This window comes from Bos javanicus, chromosome 15 (genome assembly GCF_032452875.1).
Source record: "Bos javanicus breed banteng chromosome 15, ARS-OSU_banteng_1.0, whole genome shotgun sequence".
Taxonomy (NCBI): Eukaryota; Metazoa; Chordata; class Mammalia; order Artiodactyla; family Bovidae; genus Bos; species Bos javanicus.
Window position 1 is genome coordinate 31,737,530 of NC_083882.1, and position 24,959 is coordinate 31,762,488.

The 24,959-nt window shown below is 38.8% G+C and overlaps 1 protein-coding gene across 6 annotated transcripts in view; it reads left to right on the forward strand.

The window, feature by feature from the left end:
• The first annotated feature begins 1,906 nt into the window (after positions 1–1,906).
• The window catches only part of TBCEL (tubulin folding cofactor E like), a 66,383-nt gene continuing 43,330 nt past the window's right edge, over positions 1,907–24,959 (forward strand). Inside the window, exons 1-6 of one of the 6 annotated variants that reach the window (XM_061440616.1) lie at positions 1,907–1,995; positions 3,523–3,576; positions 12,017–12,110; positions 12,485–12,733; positions 22,565–22,714; positions 24,375–24,514. In XM_061440616.1, the coding sequence (XP_061296600.1) occupies positions 22,582–22,714; positions 24,375–24,514 (273 nt within the window). In that variant the 5' untranslated portion in view covers positions 1,907–1,995; positions 3,523–3,576; positions 12,017–12,110; positions 12,485–12,733; positions 22,565–22,581. Of the gene's footprint in view, positions 1,996–3,381; positions 3,577–12,016; positions 12,111–12,484; positions 12,734–22,564; positions 22,715–24,374; positions 24,515–24,959 lie in introns of those variants that run through there. The other 5 variants (XM_061440613.1, XM_061440615.1, XM_061440612.1 and 2 more) reach the window with 5 other exon arrangements.

The following is a 24,959-nucleotide window of genomic DNA, read 5'->3' on the forward strand; positions in this document are numbered from 1 at the left end:
ATATAAATAGTTGTCTTCTCCAAGGCCATCTAAACCAGATCTAATGCAGGTTCTTTACCATTCGAGCCACCAGGAAAGCCCAAATAGTTGTCTACACACAGCAAGTTCAAGTTTTACTTCTTGGAATTTTCTTTTTTTCCTGAATTTTTTCTGTCTGCAATTGGTTGAATCTGTGGATATGGAATCCCTGGGTTACGAAGGGCTGACTACAACTAATGACACCCAATCTTATACAGTATTCATTTATGCATTTATATACACTGTATGCAGTATTTGTGAGCAATAATGACCCCACATTTCTTGCCTTTTCCCCTAGTTGCTCATAGGACATCTAACTTCTTAAGTATCTCTGAGCGTTCCCAAGGGTACCTGAGCTCACAAGTATGTCTACCAGTAAAGCATCCATGTAGCATCCACCTTGCTCTTTCTCCTCTGTGCATATTTCACTCAGTTCTTCTCATGGTCCTTGTCACTGAAACTACTAGATGTTGGTCATGTCAATGATCCTAATACTTCCAAAGCCATTCACCCTATGGTGCCAGAAAGACCCTTTGTGCTCTGCAGAAGGAGGAAACAGTTTCTTGGCTCACCCTCTCCTTGATCTTCAGAACATTTTCTTTAATCAACTCTTTTCTGGCCCCTCTCTTAATTCCCCTAAGGCTTACCTATGGGATAAGTCAAAACAAAACAAAATAAGAGAAGTAAGTCCCCAGGATTACCACCAAGTCCCTTGCAAAGAATTTTGTCTTCCCCACTCTATGAACCAATAACTACCTCTGTATGCACATCAGGACCCCTTACCTGCTGCCTAGCACACACTACATGAAAACACACACACCTCATGCATGAAGATCTTGTCAACTCCTAGCTCTTCAGCTAAAAGACTGAAGAGAATTCAGTCTTTTAGGGACGGCGCTTTCAGCCAGCACCATCCCTATTCTTGCAAAAGAAATGGTCGAAGAAGTACGTAAACCATCACAGCCCAACAGTGAGATATAATGTGTACAGAGCTGGAGCAGTAGTATAGGATAATGTGAAGTGCGGGCACTTAACTTTGGTGCCAGACTGACCTGAATTCCAATCTCAGTCTGGTCACTTTGACTAATTGTCTTGGGTAGATCACTTAACCTTCGTGAATTTCAGTTTTCAATTCTGTAAAATACCTACTTTGGGAAGGTCATAAAAAATCGGAAGTAGCTTATATACAGTGCCTGGTATCTAGAAGGGGCTCAATAAGTGAAAGATGCAATCACTACATTGGTGTTGGAGCACCGAAATCTCAGGATGCCGCAGACCTTGAGACAAGGACACGAAATAAAGGTCAGAGTGCTACCACATCCTTACACAAAAGCATCTTGGGACAGTATTCGATTACAGCCTAGAGCTCGAGAGTAAGGACACTGAAGACATAGAAAGGAGGGGAACTGATCAGGGTCACCGGTAAACTAGTGACCGAATCAGGACAAAATTCTAGGTGATTCTGGAAACTTTCGGCTTGCTGCTCCTTTCTGTAAGACAGCAGCCTCTCAGAGTCCCGGGCTCGGCTCTGACTTGCCCCTATTCCACTCTGATGCGACAATTTGTACTCCTCCTTTGCACCCAGGGTGTCCCCCCATGACGAGTAAGAGAAAAAGCAGATGATGAAGTGTGTTTCTAGTGACTACCCGGCCGCCCGCGACATCCCCGTCGCCACGGCAACCTCAGCTAGGTCCTGGAGGACCGGTTCCTCCGGCGCCCCCTCCCATTCACGCAGCGGACGTGACACGTGCGGCGGGGTCACGTGTTGTTGTTGGGCCGGGAAAGCTGCTTCCGGGTCAATGCAGGACACAGGGCTCCGGAGGCCGGAGTTGGGGACGAGGTGAAGCGGAGCCGGTCCGGGGCCGGCCGTGAGCAGGCCCGAGGCTGAGCGGCGGCCACGGCGGCGGCCGGGAGGGGGGAGGAGAGGCGCAGGCCGAGGAGCCGCCGCAGCAGCTCCCCCGCCTCCCGGGCTGAGGGGTGAGTGGAGCCCGGGCCTGCCGGCTCCGCCGGGTTGTCGAGGCCCGAGGGGCTTCTCTCTGGAGCCGGGGTGCTGTGCGAGGAAATAGTTGGAAGAAGTCGGAGCGGGACGAGGCCTGCCTGGGCGAAGGGGAGGATGGGACACCTGCCGGGGCCGGAGGGAGGATGGGGCCGGGCCTGCGCTGCGGCGGCGCGGGGAGGGCCTGGGCTGGGAGAGGGGCATGAGTTGGAGGAGGCCGTCTGGGGGAGCCTGTCCGACTTCCTGGGAGAATCAGGGCTTCCCGCTGTGCCCCGGGGCTTGGGGGACGAGGAGATGCCCCCTGGCTGGTAGGAGATGGATATTGGAGATGTCTGGGGCTGCTGGGGAAATAGGAAACTTGCCTCTTAATAACTACTGAATAAACAACAACAACAAAAAAAGAGTACGTGTCCCCGGGGAGGTTCGGTTGGGTTAGGAGCTCCTGGGACACCAGGCCTGCTCCTTCCGGGGGCCCGTAGGAGCAAGCAAGCGGCAGTTTAAAGAGGGCTTTTGAGAGAATCGTTTTGCCCCCAGGACAACTAACTGACAATGAGGCGGTTGGGGTAAGATGGGACCTGGGAGGAGGGTACCCTGTCCGGAGATCTGGGAGAGGAGAAGAAGGGTCAGGATCTGTGAGGAGCTTCATTCTCTGCTGAGTTCGAGGTCCTCTTCTAGGAAGACATACTGGGAATTGGTGAAGCGAGAAGGAGAGGTGATACTGTCTTGGGGCACAGTGATTCTAGAAGTTGTAGTTCCGTAAAGTTGGTTGGAAGAGTAGAACTGTTTCTAGTCAGTTGAGGGAGGAGGAGCTCCTTGAAGGTTGCTAAGTTACCAGAAGCTTGTAGGCACCGCCTAGGGCTGGTGTTAGGGGAGGTTAGTTCTTTCAGGTCCTAATTCGGGCTTAGTTAAGGCGTGTCCTCATTCTTTTTTTGCTGCCTGGAGCTCTTAAATTGGTTTCCACGAGCCCAGCTTGAGCTAAGAGGTTGTGTAGGTGCTGAGCGCTGATGAATGTCTTTGAGTCCAGAGACATTTAGGTTAGGAGTTTTCAAACTTTAAAAAAATTATAGTAAGAATAACGTTTTTCATTATCATCTAGTACATACCCACATAGGAACAAGAAGTTTCACAAAGCAGTACTCATTCTTACTACTAATGATGCATACTGATGATTGCTATTATATTTCATTCTTTTTCTTTAAGAAATGCTAACTAAACGCACTAAATTGATACACGGGTCATAACTTGCAGTTTGACAAACTGTCTCCAGGGCACATTTTTTTGGCTTCAGTTAGTGTCTTCCTGTATGTTTCTAGAAAACAAGGATGATAATAAGGAGATAGGGAGGGAGAGTGGAACCCCCCTGGTGCAATTGACTACTTTTGTTTACATATTTAGAAGGTGTAGTAAATTGTACCATGATCTTTGATGTCTTAATTTGCCTGATCAGTTGATGAAATTTTGAAATAAGTATGTGCTTTTAATTTTCTCTGTTCTTTGCTGGATCTGAGAAATATGAGAGGCCTAGTTCCATACAGTTGATTCATCCTTACAACATCTTTAAGGTAATTTTAACGTTACAATGTTATACATTAATTTGCCTTTCTGCAGTATAAAAAATCTCAAGCTGAAACCCATACTCTTCCTACTCCAATAATTAATGCATGATATGCTTTTTCTGCATGATTTAAGGTGTAGGTTCCTGGCTTTAGTAACTTAATCATAAACTTAAGATATCTTTCAGTTAATTAACATCTTAATTCTCCCCATGAAAATGACATTTTCATCTGTTTTTGAAACAGATAAGGTCCTTGTGTGAGTAGTATTATAATAAATGTTAACGAGTATTGGTGACCAAAGTGAGAAGCCTTCATGTGTTGTGATGTTTAATGTCCTTTTAAAAGTGTCACATGGCCTTTTGTTACAGGACATTGAGTGTCAAATGATGCTGCCTGATTTCAGTAGGTACATATTTATAGGTTGTATTTAAGACCAGTTCAATCATTTTTATTTTTGTTGAAGATGCCCTCATATTATTTGAAACCTGGAATTCAAAAGCACAGCCATCAGGAAAATATTGCCTGAAGTAAAGTTTACCACTAGGGCCACATTCTTGAGTAGATGCTTTATGAAAGCATTCTTATTATCTTCAAACTTACTGTATTATAAAATACATCTTTCTTACCTTTATTTTTTGACTATCTCTTGGTTGTTCTGCCTGCATGTATCAGTCATCCTTTAAAAATTACGTTTAACTCAGGTAAAAATTTGTTTTAAAATGTTTAAAAGTTTTCTTTGTGTGGTAGATGTTTGGGACATTAAGGAAGATTCTCATTAATTCCATTTTTCTGGGAATCATGTGTATCTGTCAATAAACAGTTGTGGCGAATTTACCCTGAGTGATTCTGTGTGCTTTTTTTTTTTTTTTTTTATAGTTTTCCTTTCTATTCTTCAGCTTCTTCCACCTGTCTATACCCTTCTAATTTTTGCTCTTTTACCCTTCTAATTTTTCCTTCTGAACTGCTGTGGGTTTGGAAATTAGATGCTTACCTTTGTTAGAACTTTGAGTAAAATGAGATTATATTGCTCTTAATAATGTTCTTTCATTTATATATATTATATATTAAGTATAATATATATACATGTACTTTTTTTTTTTTTAGTGTATGAACTATGTGACATGTATTTTGCAGGCCTGTTTGCTGACTTCTTAGTCATGGGCTGTGTTTTGAATAAGTGAACTGTATAGTTTGGAGCTTAGTTGGTTGTTTAAGAAAAAGTTGTAAAAAGTAACATGAAACTGGTCAGACTACAACTTGGACTTAAGGGGTGAAGAAGTCATTTGTTAATAGCTGTGATTGTTGCCTCTGCCCCACATGCAGTTCATTGTCAAGAGGTACCATTCTTCCTTTTTTTTTCATCTTTTCCAGTACCATGTTCTAGCTGTTAGTTTTTTGAGATTGGAACGCTGCCAGCCTAACTATTCCCATTGTTGTTCTCAATATACTTGATCTTGCATAACTTCATCAGAGTACTCTTCCAAAGAATATTGCTGTGATTTATCATTTCCCTCCTCAAAAACCATTAGCAATTTCCCAGAGCCAGCACTGAATAAAACCCATAGTGTTTAGGTTGACATTGAGAGCATTTTTACTGACATTACTTTTCCAGCCCTAAATGCAGAGCCCCTGTTCCTGCCAAGCTGTCTGCTTTTCGAGCCTTCCTTTGCATGTAGCATTATTCCTGAAAGTCTGCAGGACTTTCTTCATGAAATCCTGCTCATCTTCATTTCGTTACAGCTGATCCCTCTTCCTTGAAGTCTTGCTGTTTTGTTGACACTACTTCTCCTGTATCACTGTATAGTTACCAATTGTGTGTCTGATTTCTATCCCTTTTAGATTGTAAACTGATTGAGACAGGAGGCTCATATATCCTCAAACCTGTAGAACACTCTGCACAGAGTTGAGTATAGTTCATGGACCAAGACAGTTAAAATTGCAGATCTCTGGAAATTCCACCCTAGACTTACTGAATCAGAATCTAGGAATCTGCCCAGGTGATTCTAATGTACAGTAATGTTTAAGAATTGCTGACCTAGCATGATGCATAAAATTGCAGTAGATACACACACAGTTTTTTAGCAGATAATGTAAGTGAATTGAGCAGTATCAGTTCAGCAGATGGGTTTAATTTTAGGGCTTTGAACTCGGGCAGCCTAGATTTGAGTCTTTCACTCGTTAGCCATCTGACTAGACTCTCTTTGCTTTAGTTTTCTGATGTGTAAAACAGGGTTAGTAACAGTACCTCTGATAAAGGTCGTGAGAACTGAGTAATAACATGTGTAAAACAACATAGTACCAAGCACGTAGTGAACTCAATAGATATTATGAAGTGTTGTCATGTTGATCATAACAGGGGTCATCAAAGTAAGGAAACGAGAATAGACTTTATGTCAGTCATTGTGAATACACAAATTACTCATGTTTTTAAGAATTCAAGCTTAAGATTCATTTTCTATTGTAGACTGACAGTTGAAGGATCTGTATGGCATATAAAGTCATAAAAATGTGTTTTTTCCTTCTTTAGAACGATTGATGCCAAATTAGCATGTTAGATTCCGCTCCCCCCTACCCCATCTCCCTGAAGGAGAATGCAAAATTCTGTGTGTGTGTGTGTGTGTGTGTGTGTGTGTGTGTGTGTATACACACACACAAACACACCCCTGGGTCAGGAAGATCCCCTGGAAAAGGGAATGGCAACCCACTCTGGTATTCTTGCCTAGAGAATTCTATGGACAGGGGAGTTTGGTTGGCTACATAGTCCATGAGATCACAAAGAATCAGACATGACTGAGGGACTAACACTTTCACAGACACATAGTTTTCAAAATTCCTTTCCATCTGTAATACTTCTCATTGGTGTTCTTGATTTTCATATCACTGTCAGAAAGTGCTAATTCATGTTTATTGAAAGTAAATTTCACTGTTTTATTCATCCAACAAATATTTGTTGCCACTTGCCTGACACTGCTTTGTAGTACACTGAACTGAACTGACAGATCCCTGCTTTTGTGGGACTTGGGTTCTGGTGGAATTTATCACTAAATTAACAGATAGTGATAAGTGCTGTAAAGAATGAAACAGTGGAGTGGTAAGTGCTTGCTGGTGGCAGTGTTGCCGTACTTAATGAGGTGGTCATAGGGAACTTGGTTGAGAAGGTAGCATTTGTGCTTAAATTTATTTGAGATTTAAATGCTGAGATGAAGCCAGCTAAGCCAAGAGCCAGGAAAATGGCATTCCTGTAAAAGCCTTAAGAGGGGGAATCAACTTGGCAGGTTTGAGAAGTAGAAAGCCAAGCCAGCTGAAACCTAGTGGGCTAGGAAAAGGGTGGGAGGAGGTAATCATAGAACAGGTAAAATGAAGCCCTGAAGGCTGTGGTAAAGACTGAATTTTATTCTGATTGTGAAGAGAAGCCTTTGGAGAGTTTAAAGGACATGACTTACATTTTGAAAAGATCACTTAGATGATCTTGGAGAATGAATTATACAGTCATGATAGACTTAAGAGGAACCTCTTGCCACAGTCCTAGCAAGAGATTAATGAAGGCTTAACCCAGAGTAAAGTAGAGGAAATTGAAAGAATTGGGCAGAATTGGGGTGTTAGTGGCTCAGAAGGTAAAGAATCTGCCCACAGTGCAGAAGACCCGGGTTCGATCCCTGGGGAGGTAAGATCCCCTGGAAGAGGAGATGACAGCCCACTCCAGTATTCTTGCCTGGAGGATCCCATGGACAGAGTCAGACATGACTGAGTGACTAACACACAGAGGTTGATTAATTACACGGGGTGTGAGAGGAAGAGAAAAATGTAACTCTGTAGGTGGGAACTAGTAGAGGAGGAGCAGATTTGAGGAAATTAAGAATTGATTTTGTTTCCTATGTGCCTCTCCTTGGTTATTCACCCCCACTGTCCAAGGATACCACAATTCTGAATTTTTTGTTTATTATTCATGTAACTTTTCTTTACAGTTACACCTATGCATGTAACCCTGAACAATGCAATGATTAATTTTCTATGTTTTTGAATTTTAAGTGGAATTATACTGTATATATTCTTGTGACCGGTTATTTTATCCATTTAACAGTGTTTTTAAAAGTCATTTGTATTGATAAGGAAGCAGTCATAACGAATGACCAATTATTAATTCCATTGCTGTGTAAACATATTATGAATGTAACGGAATTTATCCAGCTGCCTATTGGATATAAGGGGATTTTTTTCACCAGCGTTTTTGTAATTTCAAACAATACTGTTGTTGTGGACACTTATGCTTTTCTCCTGGTACACATTACAAGTTCCTGTAAAGTTACACTGAGAATTGCTGTGTCACAGGAGGTGTGCATATTCAGCTTCACTAGATGATGATGAACGGCTTTCCAAGGCATTTGTATTCCTACTAGCCGTGGAAGAGTTCCTGTTCTTCCACATTTTCTCCAACACTTGGTATTATCAGAGTTTTTAAGTTTTGCTAGTTTTTGTAAAATGATAGTTCATTGAGATTTAAATTTCTGTCTTTGAATATTATTGAACATCTTTTACATGTATTTATTAGTCTTTTGAATTTTATCTTCTGTTAAATACTTGTTCATGTCTTTTGTCCGTTTTTCTATTGCATCATTTGCCTTTTTCTTACTGGTTTTAGTTCTCTATGTTAATTACATGTGTTGCAAGTATCTTTTTCCAGTTTCTAGCTTATCTTTTTCTGTGTGTAATATCTTTTGATGATCAAAAGTTTTTCATTTTACTTTTCCTTTATGGGTTCTTTTTGCGTTTTGCTTATGAAATAGTTCCCTAAATCAAGATCTTAGAGCTGTTTTCCTATTTTTAAAAAATACTTATTTTTTTCTCATTGGGATAAAGTTTGCATTCAACATTGTAGCTGGATTGAACCTTTCTGTGTTGTGAGATGAGGAATTCCCCTTTCACTCTTCCCAGATCTGTATTTTCTTGTCCTTGGGCAGTTCTTGTGTAGTTCAGCTTTTTTCCTGCTAATCTCTATGCTGCCTGCAGCCAGGTTTACATAGACCTGTTTCTGGAGTATCCATTCAAGTCCATTGATCCATTTTTCTTCCCTTCTGAGTTTTCTTTGCAAAGTACAGTTGATTCTTGTTATTCATGGTACTTATGTAAAGTTGCCATAATACCAAATTAGTAAATTTGTAACCATTGTTCCCAGGGGAAGTATAGGGTTAGGGTCCTGCCAGTCTTTGCTCACATTTTCATCAAGTGATTAATACCTAACCTTGTTTATTTATTTATTTTTTTAACCTTGTTTAATATGTGTTTCTGTTTAAAGACACTGTATTCAGTATATATTGTTGATTCATTAACTTTGGATTCATAGTGATTATCTCTGTAGTTCATGCCTGAATAAATCTTATCTAACACCTGTTTTTTCCATAAGGTATATCAAAATCTTATGTTTAGGCACACAGCAATGTGCTGAGGGGCCTTTTCCTATAGTAAGATCAACAGAAAAGCACAAAAATATAAAAAACCTGGCACTAAATAGATCCTGAAAAGGACGCTTGTTTACAGTATGAGAGCTGAAACAAGAAGGCAGAGTGAGGCCTTTTTTCCTCTCTCAGCTGGAAACATACTGTCAGGTGACTCATTTTTTTCTTTCTCTGAGAGTGTCTGCAAATGACCATGAAAATGCTGCAAGTATTGATTTTGGAGTTACAAATTAATTTGAGTTGGTGAACTTGCAAATAAAGAATTTGCTAATAATGAGGCTCTACTGTATTATGAAATCTGGGGAGACAGTTTTTCAGCAACTTTAGCACTTTCCCTTTCCTCTTATGCTTACACATATATTTATAATATTTCATTTTAAAAGAATGATATAATGCAATGATTCTCTCATATATAAGTTGTAGTTGACAGATGCCATTAGTTCAGTGGGCTTCCCTGGTGGCTCAGACGATAAAGAATGCAATGCGGGAGACCTGGGTTCAATTCCTGGGTTGGGAAGATCCCCAGGAGGAGGGCATGGCAACCTACTCCGATATTCTTGCCTGGAGAATCCCCATGAAGAGAGGAACCTGGCAGGCTACAGTCCATGGGGTCACAAAGAGTCAGACACGACTGAGCAACTAAGCACAGCATTATCTCAGTGAAGATAGTTCATTTTTGAGAATATTTTTATTATTATTACGTTGTTATTTAGTTCATAGGTAAATGAATAGAGAATTTTAGGAAAGAATTGTGAGCTTTAAAATGTTGGAAACAAGTCCAGATTATTAAACCATATTATTATGTCTTGCATGAGGATATTTTCTCATAGGTACTATTAGTAACTTAAGGCATACATTTTATAAAGGCAAGTCCCTTTGGAGATTGTAATTTAAATGTTATCTCTATTAATCCCTCATCCATTAGTGACATTTTCCCATGTGAACATCAGTAAAGGAGTCCAAAATAAAAGATACGATTATGTACATTATAAATCATATCTGTTACAAATGCATTTATTGAGACTTGGCTAATTTATCCCTCACTCACTATTGAAGATCCTTAAGTGAATTGTTGGCACAATTTGGTAAGTATGCTGAGAGAGTAAGAACCAGACACTTTAGATTTGACCTATATTCATCTTTGTTTTTAAGTATATTTTATTTATTCCTTGATTTTTTGAAATTTTATTGTGGTAAAATATATATAACGTACCATTTTAACCATTTTTAAGTGTATGTATCAGTGGCAGTATGTACATTCACATTGTTGTACAACCATCCCCACCATCCCTCTCCAGAGCTTTTTCATGTCCCCACTCTCCCCAGCCCCTGGCAACCATCATTCTATTACACTTCCTATCTCTGTGAATGTGACTACTCTAGGCACTTTGTATAAGTGGGATTATATAGTAGTAGTTCTTCTGTGTGTAGTTTATTTCACTTAGGGTTATGTCTTCAAGGTTCATTCATATTGAAGCATGTGTCAGAATTGCCTTCCTTTTCAAAGCTGAATAATTCTCCATTGTGTATACATTCTATGTTTTCCTTATCCATTTATATGCCCATGGATGTTTAGGTAATTTCCATCCTTGGCTATTGTGAATAATGCTGCTATGAATATTGGTGTACAAATAGCTGTTCAAGTCCCTGCTTTCAATTCTTTTGATATATACCCAGAAATGGGATTGCTGGATCGTATGTAATTCCATGTTTAATTTTTTGAGAAACTGCCAAACTGTTTTCTGTAGCAAGTACACCATTTTACATTCTCACCAGCAATGCACATATATTCATTTCTAGTTACTGTACTGTGCCTGTTGATCTAAAGAATGGCATAAATTATTAAGTCATGTATGAGATGTACAGTATAGTATGGATACCAAAATCATATATTCGGTATTAAATCTACTGTGGTTATAGTTTTTGTGGAAGAATTCAACTTGTGCTTGGAAGCAAGAATTTTTTATTCTGCTACTGATTCATTGCTCTATCATGTGTTGTCTTATTTTTGGAATCCCCATGGAGAGGTAGACATAATTAGTATTTCAGTGGTAGCTAAGAAGCATTTTCATAACTAATCTGTTTGTTATATCCCTGCCTTTGATATTTTTAAAAGTACATTTGATATGAAAAATCAGAAGTGATTAAGAAACTCATCTATTACCATATTTATTGAGTGTGGATTATGCACAAAGTTTCAGCCCATGATAGAAAGAAGCATTGTGATATGGTTCTTAGCCTCAAGAACTATACTAAGGATTTAAAACAAACACATGAAAATCACAACACTATGCATTAGTTAACAATGGGAGAAAACTGAAAAGAATCCATGCAAATACATGATTAATTACCCACTGAATATTTTAGGTAATGGATAGGCTGAGCTCCGCTCAAAAGAAGCATTATGTCGGGAGGTATCTGAAGAGTCTTCATCTCCAAGTATTCTGAGTCGGACTTCGAAGAATGAGTAAAACTTAAGACAGGTGGAGAAGGGAATACCTTCTAGTTAAGGAGGAATGACATTATAAATGTCAGACATTCATTAATTGGCATTAATTAGCATTGACCTAGGACCAAAAAATATTAGATCAAAACTATTTAACAATAATTGTAAATAAGTCCACCAGCCCTACATTACTGTTTCCATGAATGGTAATGAGAGTAATAATCGGAGTAGCAGGAGTAATAGCTGGTATTTAAGTGCTCTTCCTGTGCAAGGTGATGTGCTAAACATGTTTTACTCATATTACCTCCATTCATTCAGCAACCGTGTGAACTAGGAGTTAGGGGCTATCTTTTACCCCTTTTATGAATGAGGAGACTTATTAATAGAAACCAAAGTAACTTGCTCACATACAGAGTGGTAGAGTCAGTCATGATTTACATCCAGGCAGTTTGGTTGCCCTTATTACCACCAGGCAATATATACTACTGTAGCACAAAATATGGCAAGGGCTAGTGAATTTTTTTTAATAACCTGTAAACTTTTGCAGCTTCTCTGTGTGGCTGTTTACAAGAATGCTTTGTAAACTCTAGAAGGCTGCAGAGTGATGAGCTAGTAGTCCATTCCTACGTTAAACTTAATAGGTAGGTACACACAAGTAGAGATGATGGGGTAATCTGTTCTGTAAACAGCTGAATAGTGACCTTAAGCTTGTGTATTCACAGCTGAAAGATAGTATGCATGTATAATTTTCTTCTAATGAAAACCGGTACATTCAGCAAACTAATATTTAGTGCTTTTTGGGAGGAAGGAGAAGTTAAGAATATTTTCCCCCCTTTGGTGACTAGACCAGTCAGTACAGCTGCTTAGTTTTGTGGTTCAGTTACTTTAATGTAGTTACAAGAGGTATTTTGGGTGTGATGGTTTTCATATATTTTAATAAGTTGGATTTCTATGATTTATGCATGATGCCATATACTATTGACATGCATTTTTTTTCTTTTTTTTTTTTTTGTAGTGAAGACAGCATGGCTCAACAGATTAGGAATACAGAAAGTATGACTTAGCATCCTGGTTGGGCCACAGAAACCTGAGCAGGTCACCTCAGTTTCATGTCCTGTGTAAATAGAAATGTCAGTCTGTCTGTTTGAGAAGGTGCCTGTGGAAAATTACTGGGCTTTAAAATGATTGTTAATCTCAGTGTGGGGACACTCAGCTTTCGGGGAGCATCGATTCAAGAGTAAATGTTTCTACTCGTGAATTTTGAGTAAGTGCAACATAAAAGCCTTAAGATTTTTTTCTGGTCCGTGTGGAAAGATAGGGGTTGTTGGAGATTTGTTTGTAAAGGAGTTGAAAAGTGGGGGATAAGGGTGAAATTCTTGGAATTGATTGAAATAAGGGGTGAGGTGAACGTTAAACTTTTTGTTGTTCTTGTGATTGCTGAAAGTTGATGAAAAGTGCTTTTCTGTATTCTAAAATGCCTAATTTAGTAGGGATGTAGATAATTGGTGTAAGCCAACATTTCTCACAGAAGCTATGGGAATCAAGAAAGAAGTTCTTAGAAATAGTTTCATACAAAGAGATGCTTACATCTAAGTAGCAGTATTTTCTTAATCTTTTTCCTCTCAAGTACTTTCTCATTAAAATTATAAAGTTCTTGGGCTAGTTCATTTGGATCAGAAATTTCGAGTGCTGCACAGAACAGACTACCAGCATGAGAGTCAATCCTGGTTACTAATATGCAGCTGTAGATGAGAAAACTTTGTCTTTTGTCCAATATCAAATGTGCTTTGTGTGCAGTATGGTTCTTTAGTAAAAAAATACAGACAGCTCTGAGGCCATACTCACTGATAACATAGAGTCACAGTTTTAGATATCTCTGGTGCCACTAACATCATTACATAAAGAATTTGGGTTAGATATTGTGGTGCTTTTAAGGAGAATGAACTGTGCTGTGATACGTGAAAAGGATAGCAGTGCCCTACTAATAGTCCAATTCAGAGACTGACGAGGAGTCTGAATTCACATTTCATTTGGCAGTGTTGCATTTTTTGAAAAAATCTTCTAAGAAGATTTCTACCAAGAAAAGTTGATGTGCCACATTATTAGGTGTAGCTTAGTATACAGCTGAGAAGGAGACTTTGAGAAATAGGGTGGTTCATAGTAGGGTGTGAGATCCTGGTGTGTTATGATAATGGACTTATCAGCTGCACTCAAGTTTTGCATTTGGCATGCTCAGAGTCAGTTGGTGAATTGGTAAGCCATAATTCTTGAGAAGAGCTCTGAAAGGTTATTAGAATTAGTTTATTTTCCTTGCTTTTCATCCCAAGAAGGCATCTGCTTAGTATATTACAAAATGTTCAAGGAGGTAACTGAGGTAGAGTTGCCTGTATATGTACTTTATGATAAGGGGAAGCAGAAGCGCCGTACAGAATGAGACTGTCTAGCCTAAGTATGTTGACTTGGACGGTATCTTTAATGTGTTTCTATGGGAGAGATCACTGTCATTCATGAGTTCAGCAGCAAAAGCTTGTTAATGGAATGTTCCACAGACCTCAAAATGATTATATAGGTATTTATTTTTGGATATAGAAAGTTTTTCATGAGCTGTTTAGTGAAAAGGCAGGTTACAGAGCTATATGTCTGAAAGTAATTTGGTCTTTGTGTGAAAAGCATGTCTCTACATAGCATGGAAAAAATGGTCTGAAAAAAATACACACCGTAAGGTGTATCCTCAGGCTTTTAGTCTACTTTATAAATCTGTCAACCAAAGCTTCCTCCTGGTGTGGCTGTGGCTGTAAATATGCTTCAGATAAGAAAAGCTATTTGATAACAGTTATTTACATGCTTAGCTAGTGAAAAGTGAAACTCCATCTACATGACATAACAGTTTTTTGGCTTATTTTCAGTTGGTAATTTTTAAAAATTCAGAGTGTATATCACTAGTATTTTTAAAGCACTTTTTTTTTAGAAAAAAGCTTATCAGTAGACCCTTTTCTCTTTATTTTTTAATATAATTTTTAATTGAAGTATAGTTGATTCATAACATTGTGCTAATTTCTGCTATATATTCTTTTATAATATCCTTTTCCATTATGGTTTATCCCAGGAGATTAGAGATAGTTCCCTGTACTATACAGTAGAACCTTGTTGTTTATCCATTCTAAATGTAATGGTTTGCATCTACTAACCCCAAACTCCTAGTCAATCCCACCTCCACTTGGCAACCACAAGTCAGTCTCTATGTCTATGAATCTGTTTCTGTTTTGTAAATAGGTTCATTTGTGCCGTATTTTAGATTTCACATGTAAGTGATATCGTATGGTATTTGTCTTTCTCTTTCTGACCAACTTCACTTACTATGATAATCTCTAATTGCACCCATGTTGCTGCAGATGGCATTATTCTGTTCTTTGTTATGGCTGAATAGTATTCCATTGTATATATGTATCACATCTTCTTTATCCATTCCTTTATTGTTCTTTCTTTTAAGCTTTCCTGGAGGTAAAAATATGTAAAATACAGATATGCTTTCCCAGAGTAATTATGTTTTATTAGGGTACACTCTTGCCGAGGATCAGAAAGACGTAGGAAACAAAACAACAAGCTAAAGTCCCAGCTACCTAAAATGTCCAAGAATCTGGCAGAGTTCGGAAATAATGGGGATCTTTAAAAACAGGAAGCTTTCTGGGGATGAGGTTAGGAATCCTAAAGTAAAAGCTAAACGGGCTTTGAAAAAAACTTCCAAAAATTAAGAAAGCTAGTAGTACTAAGAGATTCTTTGACACTACTCAGATTTTCCTCCTTGGCTTTGTTTTGTTAGTTTTTTTGACCTCCTCCATGCCATTACCGCCCACACCCCAAAACTCATCCTATAAATTCCTCTTTCAAAATATAACAGCTCTCTATCTCTGAACACTTCACTTTTCTTCATCACCTGTCCCATCTCTTCTGTTTTCATCTAAGCATCTCAAAGGCATGGTCTATACTTAACTGTCTTCACTTATTTATTTCCTTAACTCTCTAAACTATGGTTTTTATCCCCTTGTCTGTACTGAACATGCTTCCTCTAAGGTGAACAAACTCCTACTTACCCAGTCCTTTTAGGGTTTTAAAAATTATCATTTTTGACCTCTTGATAGTGTAAATAAAGATTGGTAACCCCATCCTTGCAATATTCACAGCAATCTGTCAAAACTTCTCTTTTATCTCTATAGGATGAAGTCAAACTGAGCAAGGTCAGGCATGAGCTGACTGCCCTCCACTTTTTGGTCTGCTCCCTATGCAAATTTTATGTTGTAGCAAAACCACTTAATGTGTCTTGTGAAGTTTATCTTCAGTTGTTTCCTGTGCCGGGAATGCTCTTCATCCCATTAGCCTAATCTTTGTCATCTTTCCAAATGGCTGAGGATTCACCTCCTACTTCTTGATTATACTTACAAAAGTTCATCACTTCTTGTCTTTAATTCACTATTTCTGGGTGCCCTGTTTGAGGTATGTATTATCTTCCTGAATTTCCCTCTAGGTTGTGATGCCGTAGGGGCAGAGTTTGTATTTTATTTTCTCCTTTCTTTTTGCTTGGCACAGATGCAGTGTCTGGGTCATGTTTGTTGAATGGAACTACATGAGACTATAAACTTTGTGAGGGCACACATTTCATAAATAAATGAACGAGTAAATAAGCCTAATTGGGACCACTTGGTAACATGCAAAAGAGAGAGTGAAAACTGGATATATTTGTTGTCTCCATTTTTATTAAACAAGTGGTGAAAAATTCTTCTTCTCAGATTGTCTTGTAAGGGAAGTAGGTACCTGAGAAGAGAAAAATGCCTGGAATGAAATGTCATCTGACCAACAGAACCGTTCCAAAGGTGAAATTGTGGAGCCTTTGGCCAAAATGTTTAACCTAAATTTTATTTTCACATATTTGGTAGCAATATATTAGCAGGTAGCTCTAAAGTGTGTTTTTCTCCTGCCCTTCTCTGATGGATAGATAAGATTGGTTAGTTATAAATTGTATCTGCATGGGTCTGTGTCAAATGGCTGAAAATAAACTTAAGCTACTTGGGAGTGCTTCCCTCTTCTTTATTATTTCTATGCTGTGAAAACTCTTCCTGAATGTTTAGCGTCATCCTGCACTAATGCATATTTTGAATTATTGCGACTTATTATTGAGAGCTGTAAGTCAGTTTGCCACTATTTATTATTCCAGTAATTTGCATCTTGTAGGAAGCCCCAGTCTTTAGTTAGTCTCCACAGCAAGAGGCAACTGGGAGGCCTGAAGCTCCAAAGCATCCTTAGGCCGTGGCTTTGTAACCTCTGCCTCCTGGATCTCTTGTGGTTCCTAAGTCAGTGGTTTGGATACCATTTGGGTAATTTGGATGAAATATTGGGTAACTTATTAACACATTTAACTTGGTTAGCAAAAGAAATGACACTGGAGACCTGAGGGTGTTCTTCCCACCACTCTGTACACATCATAGTCATTTTCCCACTTCATCTCAACCCAGCCTCTCATTTTGATTGTAGTTTATTTCTGAGGCGCAGATGTGTTTTGTTCTGCTTTCTTTTTTGTTGTTTAGTCACTCAGTCTGTGTCCAACTCTTGCAACCGCATGGACTGTGGCCCTCTAGGCCCCTCTATCTATGGGTTTTCACAGGCAAGAATATTGGAATGGGTTGCCATTTTCTTCAGGAGATCTACTTGACCCAAGGATTGGACCTGCTTCTCCTGCATTGCAGGCAGATTCTTTACCTCTGAGCCACCAGGGAAGCCCTTTCTTTTTCTTTATCAGTGCCCCTTTACAAAAATATTTCCATTTAGCCACCATTTTATTTCTTTTCTTCCTCAATTCCCAGTTCCTTTAAAACTTATTATTTCTTTTAAAATTTATATTCCACGTAGTCAAGTTTGGCATTTTTTTTTCCACAGACAGTTGACAATAATGACTTAAAAAACACTTTGACAGATCAGGTCAGTCCCGGATATTATCACTTAAAAATGTTTTGTATTTTGAAAAGATAATATATGGGAAAAGAAAGGGTGATATATGCATCTGGTGAGTTCAGGTGGTTCAGACAGGTACACAGTAAAAAACCACTCTCCTCACTTTGTTCCTCATTTCCTCTCTTTGGAGTCAACCACATGAATTTTACTACTTTTGTTTTATCCTTCTGGATATTCTACCTTCTGGAGATAGTTTATACATATATAGACAGATAAACCTATTTTTTAATAAGATTTTAAATGTTTTGGGACTCTGGGATAGTTTTGGAAGTTGTGAATGAGGCTGGTATTAATAGTGTTTATATAAAATGTAGTAGTCTGCCATAAAATTTTTTGGTGAAATAAATATTGGTCTTGCATACCAGCATAAGGCCATATCTTGTGTATCTTCCTCTCTTAGTGGTCAGATATGGCCTGTTCTCTGTTTCCACTTGTGTTGAGTCTCATACTAATTGTGACCTGATGTTGAGTCAAATTGATAGCAATTGAGGTTACTTAGGTAAATGGTTGTCCTGTTCTGATATTAATCTATTTGGCAAAAGTCTCCTGAGCTCCTTATCCTTGCACTTTCACCAGGTGCTTATAAAAAGAGCATATAGCATAGTCAGAATTTGAGGCACAAAGGGGTTAAGATATTCACAGGCACACTCCATGACTCGGTAAGAGAACCAAGCAACATCACCCCCAGATTCCTGGTTCCCTGGCTTGAAGCACCAATTCAGAACACTTTTATAAGTTTTTTAGAACTCTGCAACTGTGGAAGGTAATCAGATGTAACTTGAGACCAGTTCTTTCCATAGTAATAGATTATTGTTCCACCTCCAAAAAAACCTTTTAAAAGGCTCCAATTAAAGGTCTTTTTCCATCCTATATTTCCTCATTTTTCAGTCTATTTGGTTTTCAGTTTTCCTTTCCCACCTACTGTTCTTCCTCCAAGTGCCCCAACAGGTTTCGAGTAGATTTATGTTACTGATCCATTTTGCAGTCTTAGTGTTCTAATTCAAAATCTGTGTATTAATGTGTACAGTATCTGCATTCATGGAAAGCTGTTCCAGTAGAGTATCCTGGAAAATAACCAATGAAGTTGCCTAATATTGCTTTTTAGTCTTTAGAGAAAAAATAAAAAAGCAGACTACTTAGAAAAACTTAAAGCATGGGGCCATGAGGAATAACTTTTAAGTTCCCACGATTACTTGCTTACCAGCATTTACTTTAACTTGTATATGTTTCTAACGTTACCATCCTCATATCAGTTTTAGTATTATAATAGTCAGTTACTTAACCACCAAAAGCCAGTTTATTCGGGAATAGCCAGAGGATTTACAATGTGAGATATGCAAACTATGGCAGACCATAGGCAGATCCAAGGAAGGGGAACTTGCTTTTATAGGGAAAATGAGGGGAGCTGAAGAGGGTGGCGTTACATAACCAAAGAGTCCATTGAGGAAGCTGGGAGTCCGAAGTATGGCGGTTGGTTGGGCTGTTTTCAGTCTCTGGCTGGGTTGTCACTGGGCGGAGCATTTTTTTCTTCCTGCTGACTAGTAAAGTAGGCAACATCTTCCTGTCATAGATGAAGGCTTGCGTTTCTTCCTGTTTGAAGTAATTAATGTCACATGGCAGGGATGAAAGCTCAGCCTATAGCCCTGTCCAGACTCCAGTTTTAGCCAAGGTCTCTTTAATTCCACACTCAGCTTGTCTATATTTAAATTGTGATTAAGATTATTGTCCTTGAATGAAGAGGTTTAGGATTAAGTGAATGTGAAGCTTCCAGTTAAAAGATGCTGTTTAATCTTGGTGACTTGTTATTTTGACACTGACAGTTGAGCACCCTCCCACACAGTTTTCATTCTTTTGAACTGCCAGTTGTATGTATGGAAGATAGCAGTGCAACCTCTTTGACTTTTTGTTAAACGTTTCTGAAAATTCTCTTGGCGTTCTGCTTGAGGCGGCCTTTGATCAGAACCGTGGGGCCTGTCACTAGTGGCATAGCACCTGCTCTGTGCTGTCTGTTGTCAGTGATGAGTTTACGTTGAGAAAGAACCTTTCTACCTGGAGGTTTCTGGAGTCATTGATGAAAATGCAGAGTTCGGTTTTGGCACAGTGCTGGGACAGAGGACAGCAGCATGTACTTACCACTCCGTGTGCACAGAAAGAACAAGCTCTCTTGTACTAAAACAGACCCTGTTCTTAAGCTCCCAAATGACAACCGTGACAGAGGGCAGCCCTATATTTTCAAGTTGACTTGTAGTATACTTGTTATGAAATGCATTTCCACTGTCTAAACTTTGATAGATCACACAGATAAAACTTTTGGACGTGTGGTCAATGAGTGTCTCCTCTGTGCTCTAGGTGTTTGTGAGTTGATGTCATAAAGTACAGAAGACGTGGTCCTGGTAGCGATCTAGAAAGTGGGCCAGGTTTAAAGACCACTTTTATATTCATGTCATTTTTACATTCCTACTGCAAATACAAGAGGAAATTTGTAGCTCATCCATAGTGGGAAAATTTGAAGTGGAAAGAGGTTAGATAACTAGTTTATGTTTTACCCAGCTAGCAATTGCCAGAGTCAAAGTTTTCTATGTTTATGTGCCTTTTACCACATTACAAATTCCTTTTATAATTAGTAACAGTTCTGAATTTTAGAGATTTACAAGAGCCCTATAATCTAAATAACACATTTGTACATTTCAGAGCTCTATGGTAACCCTGAACTCCAAGAAGTATAGATATTAATATTGTCTTTTACAGAAAGGACATTTAAGCCCCAGAGAAACACAATGTCTTGCTCAATGGCACAAAAGTATTAAGTGGTAGAACTGGGTGGGACTTATATCTACTCCTGATCCTGAATCCTCTGCACTTTCTACTTGGCATACCGAAAGCTAGTTATTTTATTAATAGTACTCAGCGACACTTATTGAACCATGACTGTGTGTAGAGTACTGTGCCAGATGCTGTGAATCAATGCTGAAGAAGCAGAATTGCATAGCATTGCTCACCTTTATAATGCCATGGTGGAGCCAGGACAGTCACATGAGGAAAATACCTAACATGAGTATAATTAGACTGAAAGCAAAAGCAAACCCAGGGCAGCATAGTGAAGTAAATGTATCACTGCCAATGGTAAACAGTTTGCAGTGTTACCTGACCAGTACCAAACAGCCTTCTAGAAGGCTCATTCCTGCTAGTTTTTCCTAGGACCAGGTACCAGTAGTCGTTTTCATACTCTCCAGCTCTACTTGCTACATCTCCATAACCTAAACTGTGTCAGGTATCTCCTATTTTAAGAGGAAAAATCTTGGGCACTTGCTCCCCTGATCCCTACTCTGTCCTATTCCTGCCTTCCTTATCAGCTCATTTTCTTCCTCACCTTCTCATCAGAACTTCTCAAAGTGTTAGCTATACACTCCACTCTCTTTCCCTTTTTGTTTTCCTTCATGATGTTGCTTCCTCTACCTGGATCTTAAATATCAGTGTCCTGGAGAGTTCTGTCACCTGACTGTCCTTATTCATGATATTTCCTGATGAGGTCCAAAGCCTCACCTCAAGCTCACTTTTCTCACCCAACTTCAGTCTGTTTCCCTGAATCAGATGCCTCGGATTGAACATGTGTAAAATAGAATTCATCATTTTCCTGCTTGAAACTAGATCTTTCTGCATTCTCTTTTTACTTAGGGTTATCACCAGTGACCTAGTCACCTGGACTAGAAACCTGGGAGCCAGCCTTGACTCCGTCTTCCCCTTGGCCCCTAAAACTCCTGAAAAGCTTGCTTTCTAAGTAGATGTTGAGTCTGCTTGTACTACCACTGCGTCACTGGGCTCTCGTTGTGTCACCCCTGTGCTTTGCAGCATCTAACTCTTCTCCCACACAGGGTCTCCTCTGTCTGAGATTCCTCTTTAGGTGATCCTGATGCTCTCTTGTTAGATTTCTTCTGGTTACTCTTCTATACCATTGTGCATTCTCTCTGCTCTGTTTAAGTATTCAAAGAAGAGTACTCTTCTTTGAGTACTCTTTATCCTTCTTCCTTTTTTTTCTGATTATTTTAGTAAAAAGTTTAGTTTCTAATAGGCAGAACTACAGAGGACAATTGGTGGCCTATATTTTGATTTATGTTTAATACAGATCAAAAGCCAGTTCCTCAAGATAATGGTAAGCAGGCCCACGCTGTTTGATGTTACCTTTTTTAACCTATGCATGAGTACTGGGAGTATGCTGGGATTACAGTATGTTTGTACCCTTAGCTGAGGTTAGACTTGACCTTGACAATACTAATACTAATACATTAGTGCTAATGATACTCTGACTTAGTTAGGATTAGGCTCATTTTTAAGTGACTGAAAAATTGAGGACAGTGGCTCAAATAAAACAAGGTTATTCCTCTTTTACTGAAATTTCCAGAGATATGCACTGAGCAGCATTATGGCACCTCAGTTCCATGACATCCTCAGGGACTTAAGTCCCTTTCAGCTGTTTGTTTCACCTTCCTTAGGATGTGTCTCTTGGTCACAACAGCAAGGATCTGTTTCTAGGCAATAGAACTGAGGAGATGGGGAAGGAGGACAAAGGGCACACTGGCTATCTTTTAAGGATTATTCCCAGAAGCCTCCATAGAATTCTTTATTTTTATCCCTCAACTAGAACCTATATAGTCATTCCTCAGTAGAAGTAGCTGTGGAAGAAGAGAGGACTTTAAGTAACAAACGTCAATTCAGGGTCAAAGTATTCGTCCCATTCTTCAGTCTGATGTTTAATCTGTGCCTTCCTATTGGCCCCCTTTCCTCCTATCACGTGAACCCGTGCACCAGCCAGAGTCTTCCTGTTACACTTGGCTGATGGCCTTCTCTTCTAAATCTTGTAGCTCTTTTCATCTGTATTGCAGTTACCATATGCTGAACTATATTGCTGCCATTTGTCTGCCTATGTAGCTTCCCTAAATCATGAGATCTCACCACAGTATAAGTTCCTGGGGTCAGTGACCATCTCTTCTGTGTTGGCAATGCCTTGCTTAGTACCTTGTAAATAATTGATTATCAATAAATATTTCCTGTGTGAATAAATAGACAAATTTTGATGGTTTCTGATTTCTTATAGAATTTTAGGAAAGGAAGATGGATCAACCTAGCGGGAGGAGTTTTATGCAAGTATTATGTGAAAAATACAGTCCTGAAAACTTTCCTTATCGCCGTGGTCCTGGGATGGGAGTCCATGTCCCAGCCACACCTCAGGGCTCTCCTATGAAAGGTAAGAAAGATGGGACATAAAACATTTATTTACTGGAACTTACTTAGGACATTAAACCAGACTATTGCCTTATTTGCAAATGATTCCCTTTATTTTGAATTATGAATTGAATAGCCTTTCTCCCTTTCTATGATTTTAGTTTCTTGGAAAACCTGAAAGGATTTATCTTCCTCCAGATTGGCCAAAAGGCATTTTAGTTGCACTCACAGGGCAAGAGCAATATTTGAATGAGAGTATTTCAAAGAACTTGGAAGGTAGAAGATAGTACAAGCCTGGCCTGTGCCCTCAATGACCTCATAGCCTATTGGATTACAAGATACTCACATTTATAAAAATGTATAATAACACAAGGTAGTTTATATTGAATCAAATGAATGGCACACTGATTGGGAAAGAAATTTAGGGAGTGAGTTAATACGAACAGGAAAGAGTTCAAAATTGTGAGATTTGAACTAATCCTTCAAGAAAGTAAAATTTGGTTAGAGAGGGGATAAAGACATTCTAGGAGGGGGCTTATGTGAGCAGTCATCTACAACTGGAAACATATAATGTGTGTTTTCGGTTTGCACTTAATGTTGTAATTAATTGTTCTTGGAAATAGTTCTTTGTCATTATGGGAGGTTAATATTAAACAGTGTTTTAAAGTTCCTATGTCCGAAGGTTACTAAATGTTTGCTATTTCTCAATACCACTATCTTACCACTCCATATAAACTGGAACAGCAGAAAGAAGTGGATTTCTTACTTGATCATTTTTTTAGGATCTACTTCCAGCCTGAGAAAATTGATTTTGTGAAAAGCACTAAGTTGAAAAATCATATTATTTGAGGTCTCCATTTATAAAATATACTTTTGTTAGTCTTTGTTTTATATCAAATAGGAAAAAAGTGGCTGAATTATCATATTGGTCCTTTTTACTAGAGATAGGAAGAGTGATTTTATTGGCTTATTTTTGAACAAGCAGTAGTTTGACTGAATTCATTGAATGGTTTAAGACTCTGAAATATATTCCCTCATAATTATATATTTTTGAAAGTCTCATTTTTCTAAGGGACAAATTCTATGTGGATATGAAAGGGGGTTGACTGATGGACAAGTATGGGAGAAAGATGTAGATTTTTAAATGGATTCATGTAAGTGAGGAAGATTCCTTGAGTTGATATGAACTTGAAGAACAGAATTGATTTAGCCGATACACTACCTAATGGTCTGAGATAATTTTCAAAGGCAACAAGAGGTGAAAATACAAATCAGACTGTCTGAGAAAAGAGCTAACCAGAATGATACTTTTGAACTAAATTTTAAAGAGAAAGACTTGAGGCCATGAGAAGACAGTGGTAGCCCTGCCGTGAATCACAGGGATCTAACGTCAGATGATAAGGTGACAGTGTGGGTGATGGTTCTGTTGTTGGTAGTTGAGCTAAACAGTCCTGCCAGGAGGTAAAGCCTCCAGGACTCCTCAGTCTAGTACTTCTAATCTCCTCCTGGGTCATATTTGGCTATCTCCCCCTTGAAATTCAATACCCTTGGATTCCATCACATCCTGTATTCTCAGGGCCTTGTGTAATTTCACATAATTTGATTTTGATTCCTGACGGTTCAGTGTATGTAGACAAGAATTAGGCTGACGTAGAACATGTTTCATTTCCCTTGTGATTCAGATCGCCTCAACCTCCCAAGTGTATTGGTGTTGAACAGCTGTGGAATAACCTGTGCAGGAGATGAAAAAGAAATTGCTGCCTTCTGTGCTCACGTGTCAGAACTAGATCTTTCTGACAATAAACTTGAAGACTGGCATGAGGTAAAGCTTTATATTGCTGAGTTTTGGTGAAGGGCAGCAATGACTCACTATATTATTCTGTGTTGCTATGTATGCTGCTGAATTCTGCTTCTCACTTGGGATTCTTCTCTGTATGTCTCAAGAGAAATAACCGATTGCTTCAACTGTTTCTATAGTGATTTTTCAGTTAACTTTGTTATTGCTTGTTTTTCATTAATGTGAAAAACACTGAGAAACTTTATTCTAGGCATCAAGAGGTTAATAAGACCACAGAGGTTTAGACTGCTAACAGTGCATTAAATTACCTGTTGTTTCACGAGTTTACATATCCTGTGTTCATTCTCTGCTACTACTTCACTATTTATTACCATAAATTGACATTAAAAATTGCTGGAGCTCAAAACTAAGGTTATAAAAATATTTTTTCTTGATACTGAAATTTATTCTAAATATTTTAGAACTTTTC